Here is a 19,002-nt window from a genome sequence, read left to right as displayed (position 1 = left end):
GTTGGCCCCAGTTGGCAGCACTTCGGGCGGCGCGGGACTTCGGGCAGCGCTCGGCGGCTCCCGCTCAACAAAGAAACCCCCTTTCCCGTAGGGGCCGGGGGCAGCGCTGGGCTGGCCCGAGCCCGGCTCCTGCCCCGGCCCGGTGCCCCCAGGCTGGCACTTCCCAGTGCCCCGGGTGCGGGCGAGGCTGCCCGTTTTCCTGGAGATCTTCGAGCAACCTGGCGAGGGGAATCGGCGCTCCGCTTTCCTGCCCTCCCTGCCTCCTTCCCTCGCTCTCTCCTTTTTTTTTTCCCTCTTTTTTTTTTTTTTTTTTTAGATTTTATCCTCAGGTGGCTCCGGTGTGGGGAGGGTCCCTTCCTCCGCCCCACGGGCGCCGGTGCCCGGCGCGGAGCGGGGCGTATGGGGCGGCGTTTCGGGAGGCTTTCGTCTGCTCCTCGCTCCCCCGCCGGATGCTGCCTGGACTGTTTTGGCTGCTTTTCTTCGCCGGCGATGAAGGCTCTGCCTTGAAGATGGAGATGATCTGTTTTTTATTCCTCTCTCTGGTGCCGGTGTACAGCAGGGGACAAGGGGTTTACGGTAAGAGACGTTGTCGCGGTCGCTGTTTGGGAGTGGGGGGGGGGGGGAGGCGAGGGCGCAGACGGCGGCGATGGGATCAAAGTTAAAAAGCACCTGCAGGAGAAAGTAAACGATGCCGGCGAAGCTCGTCACAGCCTGAGCGCAGAGATTTATGCAGCGATAGGGCTCCCCGCGCTTGTAGCTACTTCATAATTCCTCGCCGTAACCCCCCGGCCGCCTCCGATTTACGAGCCGGCCGAGGCGGCCCGCAGGGACCGCTGCCGAGGCTGCCGCCGGGCCGGCCGCGCCCGGAGCCGGGAGGAGCGAGAGCAGCGGCGGGGAGCGACCCCGGGCCCCGGCCCCGTCTCCCCTCCCCTCTCCCCACCCGCCTCGCGTGGGGACGCCACGCTGTCGCCGGCGTGCCCCTCGGGGAGCCCCTCCGAGTTGCAGTTTCTTTGGGGCAGGGGGAGGACGGGGGCTCCCCGCCCCGCGCCGCCCTTGCGGGTTTGCTTCCTCGCGGGAGCACCGGCCCGGGGAGGCAAAGAGGAGGGCGGCCGCCGCCTCGCCGGGGCTCCGTGCCGGGGGTCTCCCTTGCTGCCGACGTGCGGGGCGGCGCTCCCCAGCTCTGGCCGGCCCGGCGGGGCCGGCTCCCCCCGCCCTGTCCCGGCTCTCCCCCCCACGACTCACGGCGAGTCCCGCCGGGCTCCCTCCTCTCCCGGGGGGGCGAGAGATGAGGCTGTTTTTGCACTCTAGTGAACTTTGCTGCCGATTTTCTTCTGAAGACCGAGGGGATGGGTGGGAAGTGGTCTGTGGCAGAGCTGATGTCGAGCCGCTTGATTTTTTTTTTCTCTTATTGTTTTTAAAAATTATTATTATTATTGCAGTTACGGTGCTTACTTCCTCTCCTTGTTTGCAGGCGGGGTGGCAAACGGCAAGCTTGGGTGTTCCCCTGAGAGCTCTGGCTCCTGAAGCCCTTCAGCTTCCGAGGGCAGAGAGGAGGGCAGGGGTAGAGGCTGGGGACGGCACCCTATGCCCCCCCCCGCTGAGCACAAGGTCTGGGCTGAGAGAACAGCCGGGATTTACTTTAGCAGCCGTGCAGCCCCCCTTTCCCTCTCCCAGCCCTCTCTTAATTCTTGCTTTACAAGATCTGCATTTCCAATACACTGGGAAAAAATAAATAAAAGCAACCCACAAGACTTGCCTCTCATAACAAGCCGGCTTTATCTTGGCTTACAACTCAGTTGTGCGTTGCTGTAAAGTCCTTCTGGAAGGCATGCCTCTGCCTCTAACAAGCCAAGCTCTCTGAGCTCTGAAGAGAGACCCCAGTGAGAGAAGCCAGCCCCCCCGCTCCCCCTTTTTTAACAGCACGCAGCCAGTCTCTTGTGTGAGCTCTGGCAAAGATCAGTTCAGTCTCACTGGCTATGGGTAAGTCTTTGTAGGTCACTTTTTCATGATGTATTTCTTTAATGAAAACAATTCCTTCTTTCTCCTTGAGGGCTGGGATGTTAATTTGAGTTTGGGTCTGTTTTTTAAAATAACCATTTTAAATAGAGGGTGTTTGGCTTCCTTTCTTTTTTTTTTCTTCCTCCCCGTATATGTGTTTTCTCCCAGTGTGCATGTCCAGAGGAAAACTGTAGGACCCTCCAGAGGCTAGAAAGATGAGGAGTACAATGAGTTTGCGATACAGAAAGCTGGTCATGGCCAGTTATTTAATCCTTTCAAACAAGTAATCTGCTTCTCGCTGAACTTTTTATTTTGTTTTAGTGTGCTTGCTGCTGAGTAGCTGTCACTTGCTGTAGAACGGCCTCTCTGCTCAGGATTGCAGCAAGAGGGACAGCGCTTAAAACTGGTTTTGCTTAAATGTGCCTTAGAAGGTTGCCTGTTGTATTTTTTTTCATCCACTTCAGTAGATGTGATAGTGCATTTGATAGGGTTGCTGCTAAATTAGATCTTCAGAATAACTTACTGGTGTTTTTGTCTTTTTCTCTCAGAGAGAGATTGGAGAAGCTGTGTACAAAAGAAAGCACAGATATAGACATGCACTAAGATGAAAGCATCCTTTTAAGCCAAAATGGTACACTACTTCTATCTATTCTCTTACTTAACTACACAAAGGAGAAACCCAGTCTCTTCCCTCCTCTCCCTTCCCCTCCCTCTTCAAACTATCTGTGGAGACCACTGGGAGCCGTAATACGCAGCTGTCTCCGAGTGCAGCCCAGAGCAGTGTCTCCTGGAATCAGCACACTGCAAACTTCTACGGTGACTAATAGTTTTCATATTGTCTTTCCCAATCCTGCCTTCAGTCCGCAGCCCTGCACTGATTTCATGCCTTGTGCAGCCAGTGCTGTTTGTTTGGATGTGAGATTGCTGTTATTGATGGCTCGAGAAGAGCTGGATTGGTACTGTTATATTTGAAAGGATGAATAAAGCAGGATTATTAACTAGTCATACTGCCCTCTGCCACTTCAGTTTGTCCTAAATGTTAGTCTCTCGCCGTAGCTTTAATCTGTACTTGAGCGTTCTGTCTTGTGAATGTCAGTCTCGTGGCACTTGATGTAGAAATTATGAGAACTCAAGTATCATGTTTCGGATCCATTTTTCTGCTTTTGAATATTTATTTATGGCAATTGAGATGGGGAGAGGCATCTATATAGGTCTATAAATATATTTTACTTTAGTAAATCTGCTGAGATTAAATCAGATTAAATAAGATAAAGTATCCATGTGATGTACCCTTTAAATAATACACCCACATGGATGTGCACAAAAGACCTCTGTCTAGGAGAGTGGAGTTGTTGGAAAGGTTTATTGAGATGAATGGTGTAAATAAAATGTGTGTAAGGGGGTTTCTGGGAAAGGAGCATTTGCAATGGAGGTGCAATTTAATTAGGAGTCAAGGTCCTTTTAGCCTGCTACCTGAAGAGGCTTGTTATATAAATTGGCATTTGTTGTAATGACTAAAGTGTGTCTGAAACCCTCTTCTCATTATCTGATCCCATCCCTTCAGCCTGGTTTGTTGCAAAAAGCCAAGGCTGGCCCAATGTAGAAGGCAGTTCAGCAGATTGCCAAGAGGCAACTTTTACTAGCCTTTTGTGATACCCCATTTCTCAGACTGCATGAGCCTTTCAATTCTGGTGCACTAATGCTGCTGGTCAAGATGAGGAGCAGGCTGCAACAGATCTCTAGCAAATGTCACAATTTGGTGGGGGTGGGTAAGGAAGAGGTAAGGAGAAAGGGGACTTGCCCTTTCAGATTTGGAGTTATCAACACTTAAAGACTCTAAATTAGACTGATAGAGAGGGATAGGGAGTGTTTCCAAAGGGAAGAATATGCCTTTTGCTTCCTAGTCAGCCTTGCAGACTTTGGGACTTGAGTAGCTCTGGTTCAGAGTGTGCACAGGGCTGCTGCTCTGCTTACTCCATGTGCAGTATATAATTAACGTTTCTGAGTGTCTTGCAACTAGCACAGTCCAGCTGATCAGCAGCAGCCCTTCAGGCTGAATAAGAGGGGGATGTTTCGTCCCCTGCCTCTCATAATTCACCTGCAGAAAAGGCATTTCAGGAACGATCATGGCAGTGTGTGATGAGGGGCTACAGCAAGGTGATGGAAAGGGAATAAAAGGAAGGTTTAGGCTGGGCATCAGGGGAAGCTGCCTGGCACTGTCACCAGAGGGTTTGGATGGGCTGCATTGCTTAAGGAACTTGAAACTGGTGGGGGTGAAGCACTTGGAGTACAGAGTAGTCCTGCCCTGGCCTCTGAGGTGGGGAATAAATGACTCTGTAAAGCTCCTTCTTTAAAGAGACACTCTCACACTGAATCACCCATGAGATGCCTCTATGGGCAGCCAAAAAATCTAGTGGAAGAATATTTTCTTACATCTGCGATGGAGGAGTGTCATGGTAAAACATAGCCTGGGCTTAGGCCATAAACATCTGCACTTTTTCATTTCGTATGCACATGACATGATTCGTTTCCTGCTGCTTTTACTTGTAAAGTAAAAGCTTCTTTTCCTAGAGTTTTCCATGCAGATGCCTCACACTGTGTTGCAACCTGTGTGCGTGCCTGTCTCTTGCTGCCAGTTTCTGGGAGCACAGACACACTCTAACATTAACCTTGAGCCTTGTGACCTGGATCAGTCCCTCTCCCCTGCCTCTACCTGTTTTGCCAGCGGGAACAGGAGCCCAGACGAGGAGCTCTTCAGCTATCTTGCTGTTATCCCAGTGCACCCTGTGCCCTCAGAAATGGGTGAGCAAATCGCTGGCTAAAGTAGCAGTGGAGCTGGCTCCTGTGAGCCACTTCTTGGCTGATTCTGTTTGGAAAATCCGATGTATGGGCACAGTGATCCTCCAAACTATATCTATATCTAATCTATGTATTTTTATATGTGTGTGTACATATATATATACACACACGTACACATATCCTTTGTGCTCAGCCATTTCTCCTTGTTGTCCAGCCCTTAAATCTATGGTGGATTAAGCTGTAGCCTTTTGATTACAGGAGTGAGTTTTGTAACTGGAGGGCTATAGAAATAGTCTCAGCTAAGGACTGGGTTGGTCCAAGATTTGCATAGTTCTTTAGCAGCTCTCTAAGGTCAAGGCATTAAAACTGTCCAGCCCTGCGCTTCAGCATGCCTTGCTGTTCTCCAGCTCTAGTGTGTCAGATTCACCCTCCTGTGACACCAGACCCTCTGCTTTTAGGTCAGGTCAGTAGCTTCACACACCAGATAAGACCTCAATTGACTTTAATATGCAGTGCTAGAAAACTGACATTATCCTCTTGACAGGTTGTTTGCAACTCGCTGGTAGAAGTCAAAATATTTCACTATAGGTGTCATCAGAAACCACCATCCTATGCTAATTTTTGTGGGAACATGAAGACAGATGTTGAATAATTTGACATGAGCAGCATAGCTTTTAAAATTATCACCGTGTCAAGTTTGCACTGGATTTTTTTTGAAATATATATATGTATTTCAGATGAGCTCAAGAGATAAGGGAGGGAGATATAGTAAGTGGCTCCCAGTAAGTGGAAGATGCAGCAGAAGATGGCCTTGGAGGTTTAGTAGTCAGACAGCCATTCAGCAGTGGCGGTAAGGGATGGTGTGCTGCTGAGGCTGCTGTTCTTATTTTGAAGTGACAAGACAAAGTGACTTCTATGCTGGAAACTCAGAGATCTTGTGATGCTTCCCATCAACCAGAAGCCCTACTGTTTTGCCCATGTTTTGACCGGAGTTGCTGCTATTCTGCTTTCTTGAATAGTGCCGTTTCAGGCTTCCAGTCACTCCCTCACACATACCACACTCTCTTGGTTCACTAAGCACAGTCTATGCCTAAGAATCTTACCTATGTGGCTACGGCTTGTTATGAGGAGGACAGAGTTGAGGGGTGGGGAAAATTTGTATTCTGCCCAATGTCAGTGAGCTGGCAAAAGCCATAGAGAGAGGTGTAGATACTACTAGTGAAAGACTGCTTGAGGTGGGAGGTGTTTCCTTCTCCGTTTGTAGAAATGTCCCGAACCCTACCTGCAAAAGGTTTCTTTAGCCAACATAAGGTAAGTCCACAGTCAACTGGTTTGCCTGTGTAGCTCTGGTGAGACAGTTCACTGGTGAAGTTCTCATCAGGGTAGGTGAGATGGTGGTATTTTTTGTGCAGAAGGGTTGCTGTGTTGTGTCCTTAGAGGAGGCTGCATTTTGCTGTGGGGAAGGTGAGCCTTCAGCTTGTGATGAGCTCCTTCCAGACAAGAGACAATGGAAAATGTTTTGTTCTCAGAGATGCTGTGGGTATCCACAGCTGGTAATACAGCGAGGCTTTCTTCAGCCTATACTTGGTAGCCCAGACCTTATGTAGACTGAAGCTATTAAGAAAACTTTGAGACCGTTTCTGCTCTCAAGCAGTCAAGGTGAACACATCAAGTGCCACTCTCCCAGCTGCCTTGTGCCAGTAATCAGCTGCCGGTGTTGCACGGCTTTAAGTTCAGAAGGAGAAAATGTGCCAGTGTCCCCCAGGTTTGTGGAGGAAGAGAAGGGATATGGTGCTGATGCTGCATAGCAGAATGCAGGTCTGGCAGGGCCCCTAGGATCCACTGGAGAGAGTGATGTGCTGTGAAGAGGTGGGCGAGGAAGGTGTGTACGTGTTTCATGTCTCTGTGCCCATGTTCAGCTGGTGAGATCCCTACTCTGTTAGGCTCCAAAGTACTGGCTTTGAAAAGAAAAAAGCTTTCATCTATCCTTTATTTGGGGGAAGGAGTTGAAGGAACAACAGAGGTTTGTTTTTTATAGCCAAGCACTTGCTTAGTGTTTAAAAGAAGAAATTAGATGTGTGATAGATAACCCATGGAGCTGATGATCAAAAGCGCTGCATTAAAATGCTGGGAAAGAACTTGAGAAGCGAAGCCAGGAAAGGGAGATCCTGGGCATCAGCTCATCTTGGGTCAACAAAAGTTAAGTCGGAGAAGGGCTGTTACCAGCAGATTCGCTGGGACAGGGCTTGTGGGGAGGCAGAGAGTTTCCATGCCTGATGCCAGGTGTTCCTTGGAAGGAAGGCGCTGACTCCCTGCTTGCTTCCCTGACTTCTGCCCGGGCGCAAGGCGCCGGCTGCAGCCGACTCCTGCTTTCCCTCCCGCCCAAGGGAACGAGGAACGAAGCCGCCCCTCCTTCGCCGTCCCGTCTGCCGGCTCCGCTCCACCCGCGGCTGGGGAGCACATCTGGCTGGGGAGGCGTCGACATCTGGGCGGCGGGGCCGTGCCGCTCCGCAGCTGCCCGGCAGAGGGAGGCGTCGCACGGGCCCGGCGGCGGGGAGGGGAAGGGAGGGGGGATGGGGGCGGAGGTGCTCCCCTTCCCCCGCCGGAGGGGTGGGGGGTGCCGGGACTTGCTGAGGGCAAACTCCGTGGGAATCGAAACGCCGCTGTGGGAGCGCGCGTCTCGCGGCGGAACACGGGCTGTGCCGGGCACGCGTGGGGCGCGTCGGCGGCGCCGCCGCCGGGGGGAGCGGCTGGGCGGGCTCGGCCCGGGGGCAGCTCCTCCTCGCCGTTGCCACCTCGGTGGACTCGGGGAAGGCCCCGCCTGTCCCTCTGCCCGGCGTGTTCCGGAGAGTGAGCGAGGCCGAAGTTCAGGGGAGCGATCGCCCGGGATTGAGCCGCTGCTGCTTCCAGGTTTTTCGGTGCTGGCTGCGTGTACGCTGCTTTGTGTCCCTCTCGGGTTTGTTTTAGGGTCTGGAGCTCTGTCACGTTGTACCCAAGCAGTTCATGAGCCTCCCCCTCCCCTCCGACTTCTTTGTCATACTTTTGTGGAGTGGGAAGGTGCTGTCCTTTCCTTCTAGGAGCATCTTATCTGTTTCTCATAAAAGGTTCCATATGGAGGCAAGTGCAGGCCTCTTAAATCCTGAGTTGGCTTTTCAACTACAATCTCCATTTCTCTTTTTAGTCACGTATCTGTGTGGTTGTGTTTTGGGTGTTTGTTCGTTTTCAGGTTGGAGGTAGGGGGGGAAGGTGGGGTTAAAGGAATCTGAACAGAGAGGAGGGAAAAGGGACCCTCGTGAATGGCTTTGCTCTGTCAGGAGGAGAAAAGAAGACAGCAAAGTGTCTCCTGGCTATCAGGGCCTCTAATGTGAGAACATTAGTGCTGTGATATATCTCCTTGGCTCCATGAGGCAGCAGAGCTGAGGGTGCCACAGTGGAGGAATTTGATTGATGCTGGTTCTTTCTTTGGCTCTTGGGAAAACATGACTTAGGGGTCCTCCCTTAGTGCAGCGTTGTCTTCTGGGCATCGTGGCTGCCAATAGGGAGCTCCTTGCACCAGTGCATTGGCTGTGCTGTATCCCAGGTCAGCTTCTGACAACTCATACCTGAAGTTTTAATGCTAAAATACTCTGGTCCATGGCGGGTGAAGGGAGATGCCTGAAGTTAACCAGGGAACTAGAGAGAGGCAGCTGAATATAAATTATTATTTCTTTAAATTTTCTACTCATTCTTCTAGACTAGGCAATATGATTACTCCAGTGTACGTTTGTATGACTGTATTTCCAAAATCTACAGAGCGCTTTATGGTCTAGTAATGTTTAAACTCCTCTGAGAAGGATGCTCCCTTTGTACACTTCTGTAAAGCACTCTCTGTTCTTAGTGTCATGCTAGTAATGAACAGCAGCGTAGGTGCAGTTATATATATTTCAGGGGTTGCAAATAAGGCAGCACAACCCACTGGGGACTGCCGTGGTGCTGGAGTGGCCTGGTGATTTGGAGTCACCGGCACTGCTCTGCAGATGACAGTTCCGTGCTGGGCTGCAGACCTCCAGGGAGAGGGTGTAGCACGGTGGCGAGTGAGGATCTCGAGCAGCTTTTATTGATCTGGGCATCCTCTTGCTTTCTTGTTGCTCCTTTCACTCGAGCTGCAAATCGCTCGTGGTCATAGTGTTGGCTCTTATCCCTTCGCTTTAGCTTTCATAGGGGAGATATCATGGATGTAACTGAAAATCCGCCTGACTGTGATGTTCTGGCTTGTGGTTTCTCTCCTCTGTGAGCTGTAGCATAGAACAAATGGCGTAGAGAGAGTTTTGCTGGGTTCGTGTAAATGGAAGTGATGGCAAGGCGAGGATAGCAATTGACAAAGGTGCAGTGAGAACGACAGTTTCTAAAGACAAATTAGCAAATGTCGCCTAAAAAAGAACTGACATAACATTGAAAGCTAAAGTCAAGCTGTGAGAAAGGCTTTAGGATGTCTGCAGGTGGACATTTAACACAAGAGTAGCTGCTTGCTGTTGCTGCTCCTGTTTCAGAAGGAAATGGTCCTTCGCTAATTGGCATAAAGTGTTTTAAAATATATGTGGATGGGAATCTTGTGCATCTCTTGTGTGCCTTTGTGATGAAATACAAAGGAAAAACAAAGATGTGCTTCAGACAGATGTTTGAGAAACGTGGCGAAATGGCTTTTGCTTACAAATGCCGTTTCACCTTCTGGTGCTTGTTGTGTGCCTTGCACGGTGGAAAAAGGCACTTGTAGAATTAGAGTGAAGAATGACTGTCTCTTGCTAAGTTTAATAAATGGATTATTCTGACTTGGATCATCCCTCAAAATAGCAGAAACTTGAGAAATTGAGGCTCACAAAAGTAGCCCGAGCAGCAAGAGCCAGCTGGGGACAGGAGACTGAACTCCCCTGCCAGTTGAGTGAATCCAGCCGGGGTGTTAAGAAAACTTAACAGGTCTGGGGCATTTCCACTGCAGTTGTTAGACCCAGAAAATCCCTCTTAGAGTGCACAAGTAGAATTTCTTGTGGGTTTATCTGTTTTCCATCACTGTAATATCTATGAACTTGCACCTTTACAATGCCTTTGTTGCCTACAGTTATTCCACTCAGCATGTGGGGAAATGGGAAATGAGATGGAGATTAAGTGATTTGCCCGTGGCAGAACAAAGAATCGAACACCAGCAAAGTTTTAACCATCCTTTTCTCTCTGGTAAAGTGCAGCTGGTATTAAGTGCAATCCCTGTGGCTGATAGATCCAAGGTAAATACATCCTCAATAAGAAGGAATAAGCCGTTGAAAACAGGCTCTTATCCAGTTATCTCAGAATCAAGGATTCTGGATGCCAGAGCAGAGCATAGCTTTCGAAGAAGCAAAAGGAAGTCTGAATATTCCAACACGTTGTTGTTATTTTAAGTATGTGCTAAGTCATATTCCTATTTTTCTTGCAAGTATGAAGACAGGAAGAATAAATCTCTAGTGTTTGTTTCCCAAATGCTAACGAAGGCTGAAAGGAATTAATGTCAGTGATTTTTTGGTGGTGTGGTTTTTTTTGTTTTGAAAGAGAGATTTTTCTTTCATATTTAGAGCAATTAAAATTCACAAGTATGTGTTTGAGAAGGAGATTATCTCCATCAGTCATCAAATAATTGCTGAATAAGAAGACTTTATCTCTGAAGATTGGAACTCAGAAGTGGGCAGTGGTGTTAGCTGCGTGTTGGGAAGATCACCATTTTAAGGTGTAGTGAAAGACGACGCCTTACTATTCCCTGCACCTGTACAAATGAAGAATACTTGGAAACTGGATAAGAATACAGGAGCTTTCCAATGCTATGGGACAGTGGGATTAGGGGAAGGTTTTTGAAAAAAAAATTGACTTAAGGTGCACATATGTTATGCCTACACAAAAGTAGGACTGTAACTTGTGGGTGCACTCTTGAGCTAGCTTTAAATTAGCTGTTTTGGTTGCTGATGGCAGTACAGCTGTACCAGCACGGAACTCAGCCTGGCCCGTGCTCCAGCCATTTATGTGATGTCCTGAGCGGGCTTTGCGGTGCATGCTGAGCCCCCTGCACTGAGGGTCACCTGACAGCAACATATTGTGCTCAAATCCTTGGTAAATAAGTTGTGGGACACCTGCACCAGGTGAATGCTCACTTTTGGATTGCAGCTCAAACAAATAACACTCAGTTCTTGGCTGTGCAACTGGGTAGTGATGCTATAAACCCAACTAGCTGCCTTACTGTGAGGTCCAGTTTGAAGCTCGAGGGCTGTAGGAGCTTAGCTACTGTGATCCAGTAGCTGCTAACTCTATCGAGACAAATGCCAGGATTGTTCTTGCTCTGTGATATCTTTCAAGCAAGCATAGCTTGCAATGCGGGAATGCAAGCTGGCTTAATGCAGCTTGTGTTGTGAAAGAGACCCTCTAGACAACCAGACTAGAATTAATCTTTAATTTTGAAAAGCTGTTTCTGAATAACTCTTTGCATAGTCAAGCCCTGCATTTAGCTGTGATTAAGTTTCTAAATTGTTTTTCAAAATGGGATAGTCAAGCTCCTGAACCATGTAGCTGCCTCTGAAGACGTTACCCATAGAAACTAAGCTCTAGCTTTGGTTAAAATAGCACAATAATAGTTTGTTTTCTGGCTGGTCAAATGATAAGCAGCTCAAGACTTTCATCCTTATTCCAGCAGAAAAATGCAATCGACAGTAGAGAATGACTGTTTACTATGATGTGCATGATTAATACCATAAATCTTTCATGTTGGGATGTTGGGTGAAAAGCATGAACATCACCGCAACAAATTGAAAGGAGCGGTTTGTTACATATTCGTGGTTGGTAATCAGGCTTGAAACTCCATGGAAAAGGAGAAAATAGCCAAAGTGAATGGTAGTTATCGAAACTAGAAACCACTCTGGTGTTTGCTAAGCCTTGGCAAAGATGCCACGCTGATTTTTGCAGATCACAATGAGCATATGTACCTACTTGTGGCTGATGGTTATTCCAAGTGGCCAGCAGTAGTGTGTGTGCTATTTGACAAACAGTTCTGCTTCTCAGATTATTATGGAGACGTTTCAAAGTATGTTTGCAGCATATGGCTTGCTTAAGGAGATCGGTTTAGATAAGAGACATTCGGTAAAACAGTAGATCAGCTGCTTATCACTCAGCTTCAGATGGGTCAGCAGGGCATTTTGTACGGATGCTTAAAAGAGCAGTACGGAAAAATGAGGAGCGAGCCCTGCATCACGGCGTCGTGAACTTTTCTTTCCTTGCGTGGAGCAGCGTGCAGGAAAGCTCCAGAAGAGCTAATTCTCAATAAACAGATTTTAATTTGAGAATTGCATTTGATTGTCTCAAAGCCAGTCTAGAGGAAGTAGTAAGGGAGGAGGGTGGGGGAAGGAAACCGCCGTATAAGCTCTTTGCTTGTTAGGCCTAAAGAAAAGCTTTGCAGAAGGAGGAAGCAGGGGAAGGTGCTAAGAAGTACTAGGATCTGTGATATGCTTGATGAGGTAGACAGGGAAATGAGAAAGAAATGTGTCTAGCTATTGCTAGATTTAAAAAAAAAAAAAAGGAGAGAGAAAAGAAATGGATGCTGTTGATGGTGTGTAAATTCTAGGAGTGAGAATATTTCTCTCTTTCATTGGCCTCATGATAATACCCGTGACATTGTTGCTGTTGAAAATGAGGAATTGGAAGAGCGAGCGAGAGCTGCCTTCCCTGCCAGGCGGAAGCCTTACCTGAACAGGATTGCACAGCTCCCAGAGGGCTGTAGCCATAATCCCAGGGTCGCCTAAAAGGGGGCTTGTTTTAGCACCCCTGTCGTAAGAAACAGGAGGATTTAGTGTGGCTTCTGCATATGTACTCCGATACACTTTGCTTTTCTTAAAGTCCTGGATGCTCTGTCAGCATTGCCGTTGCCTGTGGGGAAACAGCTGTAGGTAACACCAAGGCTGGAGCCCAAATCCCGGGGTGGTGTAAAATGGATGATAGGTTGTAATTAAGGCGTTCATTTGCTGAACCAACTCTTCTGATTTTTCCTGTATTTTATTTCTCCCTTTTTGCCTTATCCAGTTAAAATCATTGTAATTAGTTTTCGAGGCGTATTTTGCTGATTGGATTTTTGTTGATACAAGGTCTTATTTCTTGCATGTGCTTTGTCACACCTGCTTGCCTTGCTGACGCAGGCGACTTTTTACTCGTTAGCCCAGAAGGAAGCGATGCCGCTATGGGAGTGTGAGCAGGCAGCCCTTGTGCCTCTGATCCACCAGCAAAAGCTGCTGGCCAGGCTCTGACTCCAGCTTCTGCTGCTGTCTGGCCAGGAGGAATGTTGGTGTTTCTTCAGATCCTCTGTGAAAACAAGAGTTAGAAGCAGGGTGGGGAGAAGTCTTAGAGGGTTTGCTTTCCTGGCTACAATTTTTGGCTCTGCTGTGCTACTCATGTAGATAGCATTTTAATTCTAAGGCAAGAGAGTTAAATCCAGATGAGCTCTTGCTCTGCTAAAAATGCTGGCCTGAAATGCTGCACGTAATGGCTTGGATCCTGTCGCTGTCAGTCTTCCTTTATGGCTTTTTTTTTTTTAAAGGCATCAATGTAAGCCAAGTATGTTTAAAAAAAAAAAAAAAGCCTTAAAACCAACGGCAAAAAAAGGCCAGGTCTGTTAGTTTCTCCTGGCCTTCAGCTTGTGCGAATGGAAGGTGGTGCCACTTGGCAGACGCCTTGGACAGACGTTTTGAAGATGAAGCTGATGATTTCAGGGAGATGTTTCCATCTGGATGGGAAGGGAGGGCATAGACAGGCAAACTCTTTTTTTTTGTGGTGTCCTGTCCTGGTAGTTAACAGATGTCCATGAAAACCTATAGTTTGTTTTTTATCCCCTCATCACCATTGAATTTTGATTGGAGACATTTTTAGTTTCATGGCAGTTTCCACTCCGATGCATTGGTGAGCAGGTTTTCATTGAGGGCTGGATGCTGTGGTCACTGAGCTGCTGCCCCCCTCCTGGGCAGACCCTGCTCTGCCTTTGGCGAGCTGCTGTCGGAGAACCCAACAGCAGATCTCTCATCAAAGCACAGAAAATCCTCGACTGTGAACCGGCTTCATAAAGCAATAGGGCGCTTGCTTTGCACAACCAGAATGCAGTGCCTTTGGACTTGGGCTAGCTGGATAACATGCTTCCAGAGAGGCCAAGCTCTGTAGTTGGGGCTTTCTGGATCTATTCCGAGATGGTGGTTTCTGTAGGGGGATTCCTCATTTCTCTGGGCTTGCAAAGTGTCTGGGTGCTTTGGTTTCAAACCCCACTACTCTGGAGGACTTGGATTATGCTTGTGATTATTTCAGAATGGGATGATTCTTATTATACTTGAACTATAGCTCAGCTCTCGTCAAACCATGCCTCTGCTTTTGTTGGTCAATCTAGAACAATGAGAAAAACAATCTTTCCTACCCCAAAAGTTTTTGACTGTTTTGTCTGGTATGTGATAGTAGTTGAGTATCCTTTCCTAGGGACGGCAAGCCTGTCACTCTCATGACTTGCTGTCTCGGAGTGAATTGGAGGTAGCTGGCAAGAGTTGTTTGGTGTGTTCTTTTTCCATCCCTTGCTTTCCTGCAGGATTGTTGTGTTGGAATAAGAGGAGTTTTTCCTTTCTGCGGCTTAGTTACTCTATGCTAGTTGAAATCTTTTCTCCTTGCCTTTGTCATCTACATTTGTTCCCTAACTTTTCTGGTGGCCTTAAAAAGTACAGCTAGAAGGAAGGGACATAAATAGAGATAGTGTTCATGATCTCACTGGGCTCTGGAGATAAGGGCCTGCTGGTGGGGAGTCTTTGTTCCATTGTCCCCACTGTCTTCCCCTCTACCTTCTCTTTCCTCGGTTCCTGTTGCTTCACCTTCAGAATCCTTGCTGAATTCACTTTGCTTAAAATAATATTTGTTTGAACGATAAAAGCAGTATTAAAGGGATACATTATCGCTTAGTTTAAATACACGTATTGGCTCTGCGAGAGAGGGCTTTGCAAAGAAAGCCTAACTGTATGCTTTTGCACATAAAACAAGTGTGCAAACAAAATCCTGCAAGAGGTCTGCAACTGAGAACGCCCTTTTTCCCCTGCTTCCCTGCATGCAAATATCCAAATGCAATGGCAATTCCTACCGCTGAAGCAGCAGCAAGGGGAAACCAAGTGGCATTGAAATGCTGCCAGTGATACCTTTATACTGAGTTATAGCACTGAAGGCAAACGGCAGCTGGAAGCTTGGTTTGATCTTTTTGTACGAATACGATTAAGCAGCTGTCGTGATGCTGGTGAGGGGTATTTTCCCAATGCTCTTCCACAAAGCTTTTGGAAACTTGTGGAGAAGTGCCGAGTGTCTTCAGCACCTGCTGAAGGAACGATGCTTGGAGGGCTCGGCACAGCGGAGTGTTCTGCTGGTGTCCCTTTCCCTTACTGGGGTGTCTGTCTACCTCGTGATGTTCGTGTGTGTGCCTTGACCAGCCGTGCTTGTAACTGATCTCTGTTTGGGAGGGTTGGTATTTGCAATTTGACTCTCCTGATTTTAACTGTAGCGGTTGGTTTCTAATGAGTTAGATCCAGACCGGTGGCACATGGCAGTTGAGGGAGGAGTGGGGGGAGCTTCCCTTGCAACCAAGAGATGTTCCCTCAGGTGCATGACAACTTTCTGTCCTTCTCCACCTCCTGGGTTCGTGGCTGGTTTGTGGTGGCTCTCTTTGCGTGGGAGGCATAAGGGTCTGAGCAGTGCTGTAGGTCCTCACCCTGCCTTTGCTGCTTTGGTCTTTATTTTCTGAATACCTTGCAAACTGTGGAAGCTGTGTGGGTGCATACAGGCCTCTAAAGTCGTGGTGAACCTAGGCTCTTTCTGTCAAACGTAGCCAGATTATATTTGCTACTCTAGGAGAAACATCTGAGAAGGACCTAGGGGTAATGAGTTTCGATTGCCCTGCTAACTGCTCGAGAGCAAATAGACTTTTCCACTGTGTCTGTCTCTCTCCTTTCCTTCCTCTCACTATTTTTGTAATTATTGATACACATGTATCATCTCACTGGGGTGAGAACCCAGCCGGGTGCTCATCAGGGAGCTGGGAGTTTGGGTTCAAGGGTCAGCCCCTAGGTGTCTTGGGAAGCGTGTGTGAGACCAGATGTGAAACGAGGCAGGGCTGCTTCTGTAGCCATAGCCGTGCTACCCACCTCTGCTCTTGCATTTACTCTGCTGGTGTGAACCATCCTCGCTGCTTCCATTTTAGAGCAAGAGTCAGAGAGCAAACTTACTTTCGGCTGTTTTGTTGTTTCTGTCGAGTAGCTTTTCAGATTCCCAGTGCTCCCTTGCTCTGCTTTCCTTTCTGTTTAGAGACATCTTGCCAGCCTTACTCTCTTCTTTGACCAATTAAATGTGTAGATTTACACATACGAATTTAGTCTGTGGTGTTCTGAACACGGGCATTATTGTTGTCCGTGAAATATTGTGATTTATTTGTTGCCTCTTTCCCGGGCAGATGCGTCCCCAGATTACTTGTCCCTCTTCCCAGGAAGAAGCAGTGGCTCTAGGTACATCAGTGCTTGAGTGCCCCTGGAGCTGGTGTGTCTCCTGGAGCACTGCCTGTGCTAGTGGGGAGTCAGTTGGGCCAGCCTGCCTCTCAACCCAGCACTGACACTGACGTGAAGGCAAAACTCAACGTCTCTGTGTTCCAGGGCAGAACCCCTCTGGACACTAATCTTCCCAGGGTGGAGAGTGGAAGCTGTTTCCTCATGATACTCGTGTGCTTGTAAGATGTTTTGCTGCTGGGTCAGTGTTTTGTTGTTTCTCAGGCAACTCATGAGTAGTAAGTGTAGAACTGCAGTACTTCTGCAGCATCTGGGGGTGGTTATGTTGACTCGAGGTAAGTGCAGTCTTTTTTACTAAAGAAAAGAATTACACAAAGCAGAGCGACCTTTCTTTCTTTCTTCCCTTCCAGTCTCTCAGGAGTGACTCTTCCCCTTTCATAGCTGGTCTGTTCATTCTCTCCAGTGTTTGGTGGCTCCCCCTCGGGAGCCGGCAGCAGTGAGGTGCCTTGTGTGAGCAGCACGGTGTTGCAGCAAAGGCATCTCTCATCCGTTTGGGGAAAACTGCTTTTGTCTCTCTGATAACCTGCTAGATTCTCCTGAAATCCCTGCCTGGGGAAAATGATGACATTTCGCATTGTTTTGGGAGCTCTGTGACCACCTTCCCAGAAGCTCTTTCTGAGTTTTCTGGTCCTCAAGGGGGGAAACAGAACAGTAACTTCATAATGGTGAAAGTCAACACTGTATGCGGAGGGGAGAGGGAAATCCATGTTTGCTTTTAAAGGAATAAGAAACTCTACAAACTCTGCTTCCTTGGAACTGAGCTTGCACCTGATCTGTGGCATCTTTCCATTTCTTTCACCCTTTTTCTGGGAGATGGTAAGGCCTGGAGATTTAAACATGCACCAAAGTAATTGTAATTGAGGATTCAGTCTGAATGCCAGTGAAAGAACTGACAGAAGTTCCTACTGCCTGGCCTGCCGTCTGATTTAGAGGACCTAAACTCTAAAAGACTTGTTCATCTCTGTCACCATCTTCCATAATAGAACAAATCTTGAAAACCAACCAAACAAAACAGCGAACCAAAAAAACCCCACCAAATAAGCAAAAGACAAATAAACTATTAATAGGTCTAATGTCCGTGACAGTTCTCCTTGATGGTTTTGGTATTTTACCTTGCTTCTACATAGAATCATAGAATGGTTAGAGTTGGAAGGGACCTCAAAGATCATCTAGTTCCAACCCCTCTGCCATGGGCAGGGAAATCCTCCACTACACCAGGTTGCCCAAAGCCTCATCCAACCTCGCCTTGAACACTTCCAGGAATGGGGCATCTACATCTTCTCTGGACAACCTGTTCCACTGCCTCACCACCCTCTGAGTGAAAAATTTCTTCCTTATATCTAATCTAAATCTCCCCTCTTTCAGTTTAAATCTATTGCCCCTTGTCCTATCACTACATGCCCTTGTACATCTTGAAGCGGAAATCTGTTAGCTTAAGTCTGAGGGTAGGGGAATGTATTTCTAAGGTGGTGTGGCCTCTCTTCCCACTGGAGGGTACAAGGGCACAGAGCAAACCCTCTCATCTAGGTGGTGCCAGTCTAGCACTTTCTTGCCTTGGTTACTTCATGGAATAATTGAGGTTGGAAGGGACCTCTGGAAGTCACATGGTCCAGCCCTCTGCACAAAACAGGGCTAGTTTGATGTTAGAGCCAACTTCGGAGTTAAGGCAGGGTGTTAAGGACCTCATCCAGTTGAATTTTTAGCATCTCTGAGCATGGAGGGTCCATAAGCTCTCTGGGCCCCTCTGCTGGTGTTTGACCACCTTCATGGCGAAATAGCTTTTGTCTTTCTGGCCAATGGGAATTTCCCGTGTTGTGTGTGGTGGCTTTTGTTCTTCATCCTGTCACCATGCACCTCTGAGGACAATCTGACTCTCTGTCTGTCTTCCCGCCCGCCCCCTCCACCCAATCCCAGTTAAGTAATAACAATAAGATCTCCATTGCCTTTTTTTTTAAGGCTTGGAGCAAAACCAACGAAGAAATCCACCCAAATGCTTCTCAGCTTTTCTTCATACACCATATGCTCCACCAGCCTGACCATTTTGGTGGTCTCTCACTGGACTTGACCCGGTCTGTAGGTGCAGCTTTCTGGGAAAATATCTTTCCTGGTTTCTTCCAATGAGATGGTCCTTGCTGCATGGCATTTATGGAAGAGATTGCTTTATGACCTATCCTCCTCTTTAAAGTTCTTTGATTAACACGCTGTAATTAGCACACTCCTGGCGTAGTCTGTCACAGACAAGCAGGGAAGCTGAAGATGCGCGGGTAGACATTTTCTATTATATGCAGCATAATCTCTGGTAACAGTTACACTTAGTATTCTTCTGCGAGCGTAACATACAGATTAAACAAATGGTGTGGAAATGGGGAAGTGATGGTGGAAAAGGGTAATAAACCCATTGACTGCATACCATAGGGAGTAAAATATCTGTGTGTACGCATATATGTATATACATGCACACAAGTGTATGTATGTGTGTGCACGTATAAGATATATATATTTATTACAGATGCAAGTGCGTTTTGCAGGGTCTCTCTTGGGATAGCCGGTCAGTTTGCTTGATTGGAAAGCAGGGAGCGTGCAGCAGGTGCCCTGT

At 47.8% G+C, this 19,002-nt stretch overlaps 1 protein-coding gene across 1 annotated transcript in view; it reads left to right on the top strand.

Moving 5' to 3' along the window:
• Positions 1–449: 449 nt before the first annotated feature.
• MDGA1 (MAM domain containing glycosylphosphatidylinositol anchor 1) overlaps positions 450–19,002 on the top strand; it is a 147,355-nt gene continuing 128,802 nt past the window's right edge. The window contains exon 1 of the mRNA XM_086628441.1: positions 450–576. Coding sequence (XP_086484567.1) covers positions 450–576 — 127 coding nt within the window. The remainder of the gene's footprint in view (positions 577–19,002) is intronic.

This window comes from Tauraco erythrolophus, chromosome 2 (assembly GCF_009769465.1).
Source record: "Tauraco erythrolophus isolate bTauEry1 chromosome 2, bTauEry1.pri, whole genome shotgun sequence".
In the NCBI taxonomy this organism is placed as follows: domain Eukaryota; kingdom Metazoa; phylum Chordata; class Aves; order Musophagiformes; family Musophagidae; genus Tauraco; species Tauraco erythrolophus.
The sequence above is the reverse complement of the archived record's forward strand: the minus strand, read 5'-3'. Positions and strand labels throughout refer to the sequence as shown.